This window comes from Aythya fuligula, chromosome 3, assembly GCF_009819795.1.
Source record: "Aythya fuligula isolate bAytFul2 chromosome 3, bAytFul2.pri, whole genome shotgun sequence".
In the NCBI taxonomy this organism is placed as follows: Eukaryota; Metazoa; Chordata; class Aves; order Anseriformes; family Anatidae; genus Aythya; species Aythya fuligula.
The window spans coordinates 42,792,488-42,807,412 of NC_045561.1; the positions used below are offsets into that span (position 1 = coordinate 42,792,488).

At 44.1% G+C, this 14,925-nt stretch overlaps 1 protein-coding gene across 2 annotated transcripts; it reads right to left on the bottom strand.

Annotated features, from left to right (window-relative positions):
* Positions 1-3,135: 3,135 nt before the first annotated feature.
* Positions 3,136-13,852, bottom strand: AGT (angiotensinogen). 2 transcript variants are annotated; one of them, XM_032185642.1, is made up of 5 exons: positions 13,805-13,852; positions 9,519-10,337; positions 5,047-5,311; positions 4,632-4,776; positions 3,136-3,673 (listed from the first exon to the last, which is right to left on the bottom strand). In XM_032185642.1, the coding sequence occupies exons 2-5, from the start codon at positions 10,309-10,311 to the stop codon at positions 3,482-3,484; spliced, it is 1,395 nt and encodes a 464-aa protein (XP_032041533.1). In that variant the 5' UTR covers positions 10,312-10,337; positions 13,805-13,852; the 3' UTR covers positions 3,136-3,481. The 2 variants fall into 2 exon arrangements, with proteins under 2 accessions (XP_032041533.1, XP_032041534.1); XM_032185643.1 differs by having other exon boundaries at positions 9,519-10,334; positions 13,805-13,847.
* Positions 13,853-14,925: the final 1,073 nt, after the last annotated feature.

Here is a 14,925-nt window from a genome sequence, read left to right on the forward strand (position 1 = left end):
GAATAGAGTCTGCTATTTATTGCTACTGCTCTGCACTTAACACCTTTCCCTCATCACGGGACATGGTTAGCTCTTGTTAGGGTTTCATAAAAACATAATGTTTTTATGTTAAAGATTATTTTTATTCCATGGACCTTGTTGATCAGAAGTGCTACATTTAAAAAAAAAAAAAAAAAACCTAAAATACTGTACACTTCAAAAATAATTTATAATATCAGCACCTAACTTTCTTGCTGTTACTTTCTGGCTACCTGCTTTCTTTCAAGGTAGAACTTAATTTGCTAAGCTAGAATGTATTCAGTGTTGGCGTAATTGTGATTCATCTTATGTTGTATATTAGAATTCAGAGCTATATTTTGCCTAAATACATGCAGAATTTCTCAGACTTCACACCTAGCTACCTTAGTTCAAGGTGCATCTTTATGTAGCAGGAAATCTAAAAGTTTTACCATGATTTTAAATGGTAGGAGGACTACCAGAGGGCTATCTGGAAGCTAGAGTGACTTGCCTATTGAAACTTTATGTGAGGGATAGGTAAGTCTGGGATGAGTAGAAGAATTTGAGAATTTCAGCATAATTGTCAGCTATGCTCAGTGATAAGCCATGTTGTTTCGATGACACGTTAAAGAGTCTGTCATCTTTTGTTTTCTTTCTCCAAATCTCCCATGTTAGAGCATGATTTTAGGTGCTAGTTCACCAGACTGCTGATGAGCAGTTGACTGCAGCTGAGGGCTGGGTGAATGACACCTGGGATACCTGGAATGTGTGTTACTGTGCCTCTGGCAGAGGAGTGCAGTGGGAGACCGTAAGTGTTTCCTACATTTCAGTGGGATTTTTGCATCCAGATTCTGATGGGACAAACAGAGGGCAGGACAATATGTGGCAATAAGAGAAAAGTTATCAAGAAATGGCAGATCTAGAAGCTGATGTGCTTTGGTGGTGGTTAGGATACAGTTACGTTACATACAGTGTGAAAATTGCCAGGAGAAAGCATGTCCTAGTATGTTTCAGTTTATAAAGAGAATGAGAGCCTTTTTAAATGGTTAGCCTGGCAACTTTCCTCAAGAGTCTGAAAGTCTGTCTTGAGTTCTTTTTGGCTTCTACATTGCTACCTGTACTCATGTTTCTGCAACTGGAACTCGGGCATCAAGAAAACTGGTAACTACAGGGGGGGAAAAATGTTTGTTAGGACTTCATTAGCTCTACAGAGTGAAGAATAAAGTAAAATAAGCATTTTAGACATAAAATTGGTGTCAGAAACAAGTCTCAACAGAATATATGCTGTTGGGGAAGCAAAGGGATTTAATTGTGGGTTGTTTTCTTCTTTTACCATTTAAATGGTACATACACATAGAGCTTATCCTTTTCATACTGTAATGCTCCAGAACTTTCCGCTTCTTGCTCTGTCCTGCTTAGTTCTAGTTCCCTATCTATGTCCTTTCTTCCTCACTCTGCTTTTCCAGGGTGCCAGGGGGCAGTATTTTGTTTTTCTCCATGTAATACTGACCAGCCTGTGGAGTTCTCCAGCCATGTGTGGTCCTCACCTGTGAAGAATGTTATTTTGTCCCAGAGCCTACTGGCAGCATGGCCAGGGGCCCCTTTTATTTGTCCTCCATCTCCATGGTAAAAATGGAAACTCTTGTGGTCTGAAATTCCATTTGTGGCTGAAGCTACACACTGACTTCAAGGAATAAACGGAATAACTTTTAATATAGCTTATATAAGCACTTGGAAGCTGTCTCTTTCATGCTTACAGCTATACTGGTGGCTGTATTGTGTGATAATTGGCAACTTACTGTCTTATAAAACATAAATCTGACAGTACATTTCAAAAGCTGGAATGAGATCTGACTTAGACATAAACCCAAGTGAACTGTGGCAAAGTGATTTGGAGGTGGTTTTATTTGCAGTTTTCCTATTCTGCGTATTGATAGCTAATTGCTGCTGTATAAAATACAAGCACAGTATTTATGGGTTAGAGCATCTGGAATACATACATACAGTACAATATCCATGCATTTATCCAATTGCAGCATTTGTAATCCTAGTATTCTCAAGAAAGATATTCCTCTGTCTTTTCCTATTAAGACAGAAGAAGGTTATCTTCCTACATTACCAATAGCAAGGCACTGGCATTAGTAGTTTTGGATTAGATAGAAATCTGGGCCACTGTGGATGATAGTGAGCTGCTGTGCTCTGCAGAATACATCTGGCACCATACCCCAAAGAGGTTTGCAGTTACTGCGAATGCCATCAGCACCAAAGACAATCTAGAAATGCGAGGTCAAAATCCATGTTCCAGTGTAATCAAAGGAAAAGCTCGTGCAGGCTTTCTTAAGTACCAAAAATTCACTCCCAATTCCTCTCTTCCTCATTCACATTCAGGAATCAAGTCTAATAATTAATCTGCTCTTCCAGTTTTTCAAACCTTTATGACACTGCTAAGATTTGCACTGAACTGCTGAAGCCATTTTATTCACATGTATCAGCACAACAGCCATTAGTATAGATCAGTGCCATTAATTCTGGGGGATTTTTTGGTTCTTAATTCTTTTAAAAATGGTTCGGATGTGTTAAGGTTTACAGATTTGGGCTCTAACCAGTAATGTTCTTTTTCACTACAAAGCTGTAATAAATGCCTTTCAGGTTAGAAGATATTCTAAGTAATGGAATTGTATTGGCATAGTAAGCCTTATTTTTTTCTAAAAAATCCAGAGATAATGCTGTCACACCATGCGAATTCATACATTGCAGTTCATTAATGCTACCAAACCTCATTTTTAGCTTTTCCATGGAGTTAAGAAATAAACATACCCATCTGGGCTGGAGAAAGAAGAAACTTCCTATAAATGTGTTTTTGCTTCTAAGGCAAAATCTTGTCTCAGTGGGACAAGCAAAGCCTGCCCATGATGTTGGCAGCATTTTAAAGGAAAATAGTGCTGATCAAGCTAGAAAATTCTGTGCATAATTATAAAACTTTCTCTGTAAAAAGTGAAAGGGAATGTCTCTTGTGAATCTGACCAAAGTAAAAGTGACCTCTCAAGAACAGAAGAGTTCCTTTTTTCTACCTTTCTGTAGTAAATGCTGCTTGCGCTCATAAAATCTTTTTTTTTTTTTTTTTTTTTTTTTTTTTTTAAGTCAGTGGCTTGCTGACTACTGTTTTGTCCCCATTGTATCGAAAAGATTGCTGGGGCAGAAGGGAGACAAGATGGGAAGAAGGAAAGAAGAGAAGCTGGGAGAGGAGTGTGAGTCACCACCCCACATGAAACAGATGATGACCGAAATTGGAATGTTGCAAATTTTTAGCTTTCAAAAAGCTGTATTTCAAACACTACCTGCTTCATCTCAAAGCTAACTAGAACACTCCACATGATCATAAAAATAGCTGATGAATAAGAAAAAGGTGATGGGAAATGTGTATCGTTTTTTTCTTCTCCACACCTTCCCCCCTTCCCTCTGCCCCAGTTCTTGGTGCTTGCATTTAAACACTCTGCAGTGGGTTTGTTATTCTGCCAAGGAAAAGCATTGCCCTTGACTTCTCTTCAAAAACAGCTAAAAGGAATGGCTTGTTCAGTGTTACTTCGAGTGGTCCCGAATCTTCCTTCTGTGCTGTGGGGTCTTCTGGTGGATCTGTTTCATCGTTTGTCAGTTTGAAAAAGGCTTTATTAATGATCTGTAAAGGAAAAGATAAAAGTAATCGGAGTCATGATAGTGAGAGCTTAAGTAGATGAAAAAGCACATGAAGTAATCAGTTGAGTTAGATCAGCTGTAGCCAACCCAGGATAGACTCCATGGATGTTCAAATAAACCCTTGATACACTTGTTCCATAACATGAAAAGTCTCTACAGCAGCTTGTACACTTGGGCTGTATGAAATCCCAGTACCCATTATCCTGACAAAGCTTCAAACACAGGACATCTTCCAAAAAGAAAAAAAGTCAAAGGCACTGAAATTACACTTTTAGAACATAATTTGCTGCCTTTTAATGGAAGATATCCCTCCCCTTTAAGATCCCCTCTTTCTTTCCCTTGGGACCTGAATGGTTGAACCTGTCTTCAGGTGAGACAATGTGCCATGCTTGGTTCTGTTTTTGCAATTTCTGGGAGCAGTCCCACAGTGGTCAAGGGAACAGCCCAATAACTGCCAGAGAAGCTGTGGATGCCCCGTCCCTGGAGATGTTCAAGGCCAGGTTGGATGGGGCCTTGGCCAACCTGATCTAGTGGGTGGTATCCCTGCCCATGGCTGATCTTTAAGGTCCCTTCCAACCCACGTTGTTCTATGATTCTGTGTACTGCAGCCTGTATCATTCAGTCCAGTTTTGTTGCTTTGAGTTGTTCAAGCTGTTGGTATGGAGGCTAATTTGTGTGCACAGAACCTAGTGTGCCCAGACCTCAAACCTGGTGATTGTGTCACATCCTCTACTGTAATGATGAAATTTAAATGCTGTAGAGCAAACCTGTTCTCCTAATTGAAAGAGGATTCAGTACCATTCAGTCATCTTGAATGTCTGCTGCTGATCAAGTATCCCTCATTGCTCATACTGTTTTGTTTTAGGTCAAATTTTACAGTTAAACAGGCTAAAGCTGAACAGAAAGCATTTTTTGCTTAACACCAGTGATATATACCATACCTTCCCAACAGTTAGATTGGTGTCACTTATTTTACTGAGATCTGCCCCCTTCCCCAGCAATGCAGGCAGTTTCATATCTGCAAGAAGTTCCTGTAGATCAGAGCTGTCTTCTATTTTTAATTCTGGCAAGGTTAATTTAACTTCTCTGAAAAAGAGAGAGGAGAAGAGGGAGGGAGAGATGAGAGTATGTCCTCTGGTATCAAAGCATGGTGTTTAGGCAGTCTTTGGGCAGCCAGTGGACATTTCTTCTACTAATACTGTGTCATGCCTGTGTTTCCGTGAATCTCTGCACTAGTTGTTACACCCTCCCTGACAGGATCCGACCCCTGTAGGAAAGCAGGGAGCAGGCAGGGCTGCACTGTGCACCCTCTCCCACTAATTCCTATGGGAGGGCACATGTGTGTCCAAGCTGTACCTTGGGGACAGATCCTGGAGCCAGGCCACAGACTGCAAAGGGAGCTTGGACTCTACTTTGTCCAGGTCGTTGCCATTGATGGGCTGCAGCAGCACCAGAAGAGCGTTCTTGCTGACAGGGACTTCAATCACAGAAAAAGTCTCACTGGCATCAGTCTTGTACTTGAAAATCCCAGTTACTGACAGCATGGGGACCGAGATCGCTGTGTTTGAATCGACCCAGAACTCCTGAGGCTCTTTTAGCAGGGAGGCTTTCTTAGCTTTCACTGAAAAACAGACCAAGAAAGAAGTTGAATCTTCCCTTTCATCCTTCCTCCCCTCTGCCCCTTAACTGGTATATTGTTTGTTTAAAAACAACACACCACATTAGATAAGGGCAGTATGTGTAAAATCACATTTAGCTACTGTAAAAATACGTATCCTGTCTTTAATATGCCTTCTGGTAGCATCAGGCAAAGGCAGTGCAGATTTACAGAACAGCGTCTGAAAAATCATCAGGACTGTGACCTGCTATGTTTCTACCAGCTGTGTGACCAGGAAATGCCACAAATTTGGTAGAAATTTCTGCTTGCTCAGTTACCTGCTCCCTCCCAAGCTGCCAAGGTGGTTCCTGGGTGGCTGATGGGTCTGATGCGGAGGGTCTGGATTTCCTCGCCATCCCATGAGCAGCTGTGACGACCATGTGCTAGGATTGCTTGTTTGGGACCATATCTGGCAGGGCCAGCTGCAGGAGTGCCCTCACACAGCTGGAGCTGGCTGCTGAGGCAGCCAGGGGGCTGGTGCAAGGGAAGGTGGTACAAGCTCACCCTGGGGTCTTACCTTTAGCCTTCTTGAGAACCAAAGCAACGGGGAAAGTAGCAAGCACAACACCAAAGGGTTGATTGAGCCTAGGAGGTCAAGAGGGACATACCTGAACACTTGCTAAACCTTGATATAAATTTCTTACCCAGTTCAAAAGTATGGGAAGCCTTGCTCTCACCTCCTGCTGCTTCTGTGCAGCTTTGCATTTCAACATGTTATCTGCTCATTGCCATAGATCAGTGCTGCTGCCCAGTTAGGCAGATAATCCTGTTGACATTAAAGAAACTACTGCCATCAGTGAGAAGGGCAAAGATCAGTAGTCTTGAAATTGCTGTTTTGTGGAAAGGGGAATTAGGAAAACAGATTTATACATTCTGGTAAAGAAAGGAATGCCTTCATTAAAGTAATCTCAGTATAAAATAGGAGCTGGCATAGCTGTACTGCTAAATAGTCTATTCTCCAATAAATCCAGGGAAATGCTGGATCCTAACACATTTAGTACATAATAAGGTGTACATAGGAACACTTGTCTCCTAAATCACCTTGTATAAAAAGCAGATTTAGGCACTTCCACTTAGTGTAAATTCAACAAAACGCAGCAGCGGGTAGGAGATGTGAAAGGTATAAGCAAAATAAAATACAATAAAATAAAATAAAAAGTAAAGAGTTGTTCACTGTTTTTTTTTTTTTCTTATCTCATAAGAATGAGGGATGGAAGCTGAAAGCAGAAAGGAGACACTTTGCCTGTGTAATCTGCGGAACTTACAGGACAGCAGATGTCCAGAGTGTAACAGAATAAAACAAAAGGAAAAAAAATAATCATTCAGAGAGATAAATGTATCAAGCTGGGATAATAACTTTTTAAATAGTCTTGGGAAGGACATAAGGAATGTCACAGATAGAGGAAGCAGTATCTAACTGCCTGCAAGGCAGCAGGTGAGGCAGTAGGCTCCTTACTGGTGGCTCCTATCATTTCTGTGAAGCAGCACTGCCCTCTGGCAGGGTGGACATGTGAGGGCACAGACCTTGGATTAGCTCCAGGCAGTTTTTATGTTCCTGTTAAGTAAAACGAGCTCCCATAAAGAGTTGACTCAAAGTGCCAGGAAGCTAATTGCCTCTGGAACATTAAACATGAATTTGGATGCAGAAAGTTTGCTATCTGAAACAAGAGTGCTGCACGTCACAATTTAGTTGTATGCAGATTTGTTAAATGCTGCCAGTAGGGAGAAAAACAAAACAAATCTGATGTGGCAAATAAACCAGACTGCTTCTTCAGCAGTACCATTTAAATTATTTACTAATTTACAATAGTGCATTTGGATCTGATTACACAAAATTTCAAAGCTCTGGTGTTCTCTTTGGGGCTGAGTCTATTAATACTGGGACAGCCATGAACCACAGCAAATCAACCCCACTGGGTTTGCAATGGCTCCCCATGGCCATCTGCTGCTGAGGGTCTGGATTCCTCTGCCCTCTAACATGCAACTAGGTGTGTAATCCCCTGAAAAGGCTCCAAGAGAAGTTAGAAGTCTTAACATGACTATTCACATCTGGTTTTACAACAGTGTTGTTCTTAGGACATGGGAGAGACCTGTTCATAGAATCTTAGCATATCCTGAGCTGGAAGAGACCCTCGAGGATCACTGAGTCCAACTCCAGGCTCCACACACGACCACCCAAAAATCAACTCATGTGTCTGAGAGCGTTGCCCAGACACTTCTTGAACTCCAGCATGCTCCGCGCCATGACCACTGCCCTGGGGACCTGTCCCAGTGCCCGAGCACCCTCTGGGTGCAGACCCTTTCCCTAACCCCCAGCCTGACCCTCCCCTGCCCCAGCTCCATGCCGTTCCCTCGGCTCCTGTCGCTGTCCCCAGAGAGCAGAGCTCAGCGCCTGCCCCTCCGCTCCCCTCGTGAGGGATCTGCAGCTGCCATGAGGCCTCCCCTCAGCCTGCTCTGCTCGGGGCTGAGCAAACCAAGGGACCTCAGGGGTTCCTCAGGCATCGTCCCCTCTAGGCCTTTCACCGTCTTTGTAGTCCTCCCTTGGGCACTCTCTGACAGTTTTATGTCCTTTTTATACCGTGGTGTCCAAAACTGCACACAGTGCTCATGGTGAAGCCACACCAGCACAGAGCAGAGCAGGACAATCACTTCCCTCAACCAGCCTGGCAATGCCATACCTGATGCACCCCAGGGTACAGCTGGCCCTTTGGGCTGCCAGGGCACACCATTGATTCATGTTCAACTTGCTTTTGACCAGAACCTCCAGATCCCTTTCTGTGGGGCTGCTCTCCAGCCTCTCATCCCCCAATATGGGTTGCTCCATCCCAGGTGCAGAATCCAGCATTTGTTCTTGTTAAACTTCGTATTGTTAGTAATTGTCCAGCTCTCAAGCTTGTCAAGACCTCTCTCTTCAAGGCCCCTCCACCCCCAACAAAGTCAACAGCTCCTCACAATTTACTAACATCTGCAAACTTACTCAAAACACCTTCTAGTCCTACATCCATATTATTTACAAAAACCTTGAAGAGAACTGGTCCTAAAAAGGAGCCCAGCAGAACCTCATAAGTGACTGGCCACCAGCCTGATGTAACCTCATTTACTATAACTCTCTGAGTCCCAACCATCAGCCAATTGCTCACCCATTGCATTATGTTTTTGTCTAGCTGAAAGCTGGACATTTTGTTCAGAAGGATACTGTGAGAAACCATATTGAATGCTTCACTGAAATCCAAAAAGATTACATTGACTGGCTTCCCTTGATCAACCAGAAAAGTGACCTTGTCATAAAATGAAATTAAGTGTGATAAGCAGAACCTTTGCCTTGTGAACCGATGTTGCCTATGACCAATGACTGCATTATGGAGTATCTTCTGACAGCACCCACAAAAAGCAAAGAAAACTGAAAATCCAGTTTGCAAGTGGGAAGATAAAGGCACAAAAGCATTTAATGCACATCTGAGCTCCACCCTTTATCAGTAGAAAACTTAAATCTCACTGCAAATTTATTGAAATACAGTCACCAGTATAAAAACTGCCCTAAGGTGTGCCATCTCCAGTATTACATTCAGGCACTAGGATGCTGAAAAGCAAGTACACTCTGGTGTACTGGCTCCGGTGCAGTAGTATTTCTGGGAACAACCCTAGGTAACCCCCTAGGGTTACCTGGAAGTTAACCCCCTAGGGTTAACTGGAAGGAACAACCCTTCCAGTTTCAGTAACTGGTAGCTTACTTTCTGACCTAGGAATTGCCTCCAGACTATGGAAAAGTATTGCTTATGCTTGCTTTAAATCTACATCCTGATGATTTTTGCCAGAAACCCCTCTTTAGTGACTTTTTATGACTTTTAGTTCTTTTGTGGTAAGAAATCAAGTATGGTACTCTATTATTCATCTCACCACACCTTTACTAACCCATAGTTTCCTGGTCAAGGAAACTTTCCCTGAGGCCATCTCCCTCCACCTCCTCTCCATTGCCCTTGCTGGCTTGTGGCTGAGTGAGGGGAGGCAGCGTGCAGGCAGGACCCTGGGAATGGGACACTGCATGGGGCTGTGCTTCAGGTTCTCATCTGAGCTGTTCCCCCTTGCTGTTTGACCTTGCCTCCTTCCCAGGAGCAGGGCTGCTACCTGTCCACCTAGCCTACCTCCAACACAAGTGCTTGTTCACCCTTACCTGCCAAGCGGACATCCACTGCAAACAGCAGATCGGTGGATGGGTCAAGGTCTGTCAGTAAGCATTTGCTTCGGCCCTCGCTTTTGGCCTCCACAAAGGTGTTTATTTGCTTTGTTGCCTCACTTGGGTTTGTAAAGTCCACAGCTCGGGTGTAGAAAGCATCAGCTGAGGGGAACAAATCATGAACGAACTGTTCAGATAAGGGTATGCCAGGGGCAGAGAAGAGGCAGAGTGTCTTGAAAAAGAGCAGCTCTTCATCCCTGTTTTTGATGAGGCTTTCAATAGTCCTCAGGCTTGCAAGAACCTTGTGCCCATCCACCCTAGAGGTGCAGTCAGGATCTCCAGAGGGGGGAACAAATCCCAGCAAACCCTGCAAATCAGTGGCCGTCTGGTTGGATGCACCCAGGTAGAAAGACACCAAGGAGCCATAGAGACTGGTTGGGGACAGGAGGACATTTTGGCCTCGACGTGCTTCCCTCAGCTCACTGTAAAACCGCACACCCAGGACATACACAAAGTCCTTCAGGTAGCTCAGTTTCTGCCTCCCACGGCCACTCAGGTTCGGGGTGTCCAGCTTGACTTTGTCCTTCAGGTCATCTTCATAAGCAGGTGTGGTTTGGGACTCGATGGAGGCAGGGACAAATGTTTTCCTTCCCTCTTGGGCCAGGTTTTCCATATCCTCACAGGTACTCTTGTTGAAAGAAAACAAACTGAAAGGATGGACATAGACCCGGTCACAAGCCACCACAGTGAGGCAGAGGAGCAAGCAGAGAAGGTCTGCTGCGAGGTTCATGTTGGAAACCACTTCCACAGTGTCTGCTGAAAGAAAAAGTGGAGAGGAAGGAAGACCGATCAGCCTGTTGTAAATACTGTTTCTTGTATTCATATGGTGAGGTGCCCATACTGCATTGGAGTTACAAGGACAGGAATTGCAGCGTATAGTGCCAGCTGGGCTGCCTGCTCCCTGAAAAGGACGGGATGAAATGGCCAACAGTTTCATGGCAGCAGGTGGGGATGTGCCAAGCATGGATTTGACTACATTACCAACTGCGATATCCTGAAGATTGAGCACTGGAAGCAACATGGTAGTGCTCTGCAATGAGTTAGGCTTGCGAGCTAGACTGTGCTAGTTCTGGCAAAACATTATAATAATGCAGCTATATTGCTCCCGGGACCTAGTCAGAGCTATCTCTGCAAATTGCTGCACTAAATCTTGCTGACACATGGACGAGTTAAGCGATTTGCCTGCTGTTACAGGGGAAGTGGGTTTGGAAACCAGGTCTCTTAAGGTCCCACTGCTGAACTCTCCTACTTTGCATGTCTAGTCAGCATAATATCTGGCACTAACGAAGCATTTTGTGTTTCCATAGCCCAGTGCAAACATTCTTTCTAGCTTCTAGGCAAACACACTCAGGGCTCCCTTACAAAAATGTGCTAACACGGAAACCAAGAGCTTATTTTCATAGCACCTTCATTATTTGAATACAGAGTTAGAAGGGATAAACTCTGGTTTTCTCTTCTGTGCGAACAGTTCTCCTGTGGTAAAAGACCTCCTGCTGCTCTTGTTTTTCTTGACTAGAAATAGAGAAATTTCTTGAACATTGACGTTGCCAGTGTTTCGGAACAAAGGACCTGGTGCATATGGGAATGCAAAAGGCATAGACACACATACATGCATGTATTTATGAACATCCACATTTATACACAAACACACTGACAAACTGTGTTTATAATTCTCACTTATCCTGTATCCAGTTTTTGATAACTAATAGCTCTGTTGTGCCTTCCTTGGATTTGTAATCTACATCTTTGGATTTGCATATCTGAAATCCAAATGAGTCAGAAATTACACTTCTGTATGAATAATGCTTATCATTTGCCAAAAATGCTGTTAATCAGAGCTGTATTTTTACACTAATAGCTGTATCTTGTTAGTTGCAACTCTGTTCACCCTCTTATGTGCCTCACAGCAGCCACTGCTGGCAGCAAGCTCCCCAGCCCCACTGGTGCCCAAAACTTGCTTCTCCCCTCAGCCACCATGCTGACCCCCAAGGGCGGAAAGAGCAAGAAGAGAGTCCTCACTGCTAACACTTACACCAGGCCTGGTCAGTGGTGAAGCAAACGTGATTTAGTTCCCTAAAGAAGTCAGCCCAGAGCCTTTCAGAAAAGCAGGAAAACTTGAGCTGAAAAATTGGCATTCAGAGCAGATCCATTGAGTGTGCTTACTAGCCTCTGTCCGTGCTGGTGTCCCCCTGTGGATGATGTCTCCTCTGGGGCAGGCTCCCTGTGGCACCTTCTTGCTCCGGGAGCTGTACGTGGTGATGTTTGGGGCATTTATGCCTTTCCCCGAGGAGGGGCCTTTCTAAAAGTCTCCAGTGGCATTGCACAAAGCTACTTTACATCACGGGCTGGGAGGCCAAAAAAAGTTAGTTCAGACCAGATAGGGCCTGATAAAACTGGAGCATGATTTATCACTGGGTGCACAGAAAACTCCAGAGATCAATACACAACCTTTAACCCGACCCAGCGCATTTGTGCAGCCTGCAGTTACACATTTACTGAGATGGACACAGGCACTTCATTATGTAGGAGAACTGATTATAGCACCTGAAAATAACTCTGCTCGTTTTGTGCTGGACTCGAGGAAATGCAGGTTTCCTTGTGCCTGCATTTGGTGCACAGTCAGACCAGATTTTTTCCTGTTGGGTAAGTTGCCTTTAAGCTCTGACTTGTGGTTTGTGCACCCATCAGTGAGTGGCATGTCAATTTTTACCATTTTTTACACTCTTGACCTATCCAGAAGATCAAAAGTTTGCTTGTTTTACTCTTAAAAGCAAAATGTTGTGGGGAAGATGAAAACTAGATGGATTAGGTCACCAGATCCAGCTGACAGATAATTCACCCCTTCTACTCTCAACTTCCCAAGTCCTATTTAGAAAGAGCAGTGGGATTCAAAGATCTTTCTGCTGCTTTTGGAGTGGTCCTTCAGCTTTGGCATGCCCCTTCTTCCTCTTTAAGCAAACAAATAGCCAGTTAAACCGGGGATGATGCAGTTGGTCTGTGCTGTGGTGCCCGATTACATGGGGGCTTTAAGGAGTGAGCCAGGAGCCAAGGCAGAACAATGTTGTGGGTGCACCTGGGCTGTTGGAGCTGGTGGAGCTGATGGTGCTGGTAGAGACAGTCAAGCCCTGCTGGGATGAGCACACTGACAGAGGGATGGAAATACATCTCTGCAGCACTGCTTTTCATTTGAACAATTTGACTACTTTAGCTGTAATGAGTCCTGAGCATAGGGCCATATGACATGCTGTCATGTAATGAGGCCCAAGCAATCAGCTTGAAATATTTAAGGTGTTTTCTCCTCTTGCTGCTGGGGCATCTCAATCTGAGAAGCATCTGGCAGCAGAACAATCCCTGAGCATCTGCACCATCTCCAGACGGCTATGAAATGCATGGAGACTGGCCATGGATCCAGGCAATAGGAGAAGCAGGCACTCTGTGGCTCCTGCAGTGCACCGTGGTCTCCTCTTGATGTCTGCAGGCACGAGCCCCAAATCTCTGGCCACAGGGGATGCTGCCCTATGGAAGAGTGGGGGCAGGAGGCAGCTGAGCAGAAACTCCCACTGGTAGTAGAGCCTTTGATTTCACCTCTTGTTTATGCCCCAGTTCAAAGCTCAGACAAACCTCACCTAATTATGCTCATTCAATTAATATTTCCCTACTAAGATGCATTATACACTAGAGTATTTCTTAGACCTTTGTCATTTATCTTTTCAGTTTCTAATAAAGGAGGAGATTTTGGACTATGAAGAACATACATTGCGACACATGGGAACATATTTTGCCCTATTATGACTTAATTACACTCAGTTTTACATTCTACTTCTGAACCATTTTAAGGTAGAGTGCACAAGCGTTATTCCAATTACTATATGTGGACTTTTTTTTTTTTTTTTTTTTTTTTTTTTTTTTTCTGTTGGGTTGCCATGGTTTTAGGAATGAACATATGCTTGAGGATAGATCTAGACTTCAGCAAGAGGAGAATCTCTATCGTGCTTTTCAGCTGTGGTGTCCACAGATATTTTTCCCCAAAGAGAGCTGTGCCAGAAAAATTGCACTGGGAAAAAAATAGGTGAAAAACTTTCCAACAGCTAGGAAATCAAGCAAGTAAAAGCAAGATCCTTCCCCAAAACATTGCCTGTACAAAGAAAGCCCAAGGCCTGCACCCATTGCCTAACAAATCTCATTTTGCAATTGCCACAATAAAGGTATAAATAAACACAGACCTCTCAAAGCCTCTGTCCAAGGAAGAGGTTCCCGTCCTTTTGCTCCACTCCTCCTGATCTCAGGAGAGGACTCGTGTCTCCCTTTTATACCCACCCTTACATAAGCTGGCCTGAGCTCCCATCCCCCCCTGCACTGCCCTCATTTCTCTTCAAAACCTGCCTCTGTTTTTCCTGTTTGTTATTCATGGTCACAGCTGCCTTCTCCAGAGAGGGAGCACAGAGCGGCTGAAAACCCTCTCCCACTGGTACTGTGGTCCCTGCTCCACGTGCAGCCTTGCTTCTCGCCCATCTTGTGCCATTGAAATGAAATCCCTTTGCCAGCCAGCCTTTCTCTTCTGATATGCAAGTCGGGGAGCAATGTGCCACCCCACGAAAACTTGTGGGTGTTGTTGCTGCCCCTGCTTCCTTATGTAAATGCTAGCAATTCTGCTTTGGAAATTTTAACCCTAGTAGGGGAACGCTGATCTTAAAACCAAGAGTGAGTACTTAGGTGTTGAATAGAAAAACATGCTTTTTTCCAAGCTCAAATTTCAATTGATTGGCAAGACAGCGGGGCCAGACATACTAGAAGGATGTCTCTCTGTCTCCTGTGAGGTTAGTATGGGATTTATGGAGAAAGAAGTCACCATGAATAGACGATAATGGGTTGTCCTGCTCACAGACTTGGCCCACAGGCAGTGCTGAGATCTTTGTAGAGATCTTTGTAGGTGGAGCTTGCACTTCTGACCTCTGCAGACTGTAAATCTGTATTGGGTTAACTCAGACAGCCTGTACATGGTTATGTGTCATTTGGTACTAAATTTGAGGGTTTCTTTCTTTGAGACTAAAAGTACCCTGAATGGGAAGCAGGCCACAAACCATCTGCACAACCTGTGGGTTCAAGTTGGTAACTGCAAATCTCTACACCCCATCAACACTCATAATGCTTCCCTCTCTCTTTTCCTTTGGTAAGGGAAGACCACATGAGGTCTGGACAAGGCACCAAGAGGAGAGAACAAACTGCAAGAAGGACAGGAAAAAAAGGGAAAAAGAGGAAGCCTGTGTGGGAGGACCTGACAAAAAGGAGACAAAAAAATATTGCTTTATCAGCAGGTGCAGTGGTTGTTGCAGGGGTAGCAGGC

Bases quoted from the DNA above. Each gene is read 5' to 3' on its own strand.
- AGT (XM_032185642.1), bottom strand. From the start codon at position 10,311: ATGAACCTCGCAGCAGACCTTCTCTGCTTGCTCCTCTGCCTCACTGTG. The intron at 5,312-9,518 runs GTAAGGGTGAAC...TCTGTTTTTCAG, and splicing joins AGTGGATGTCCGCTTGGCAG to TGAAAGCTAAGAAAGCCTCC. The intron at 3,674-4,631 runs GTATGGTATATA...TTTCCTTTACAG, and splicing joins CCAATCTAACTGTTGGGAAG to ATCATTAATAAAGCCTTTTT.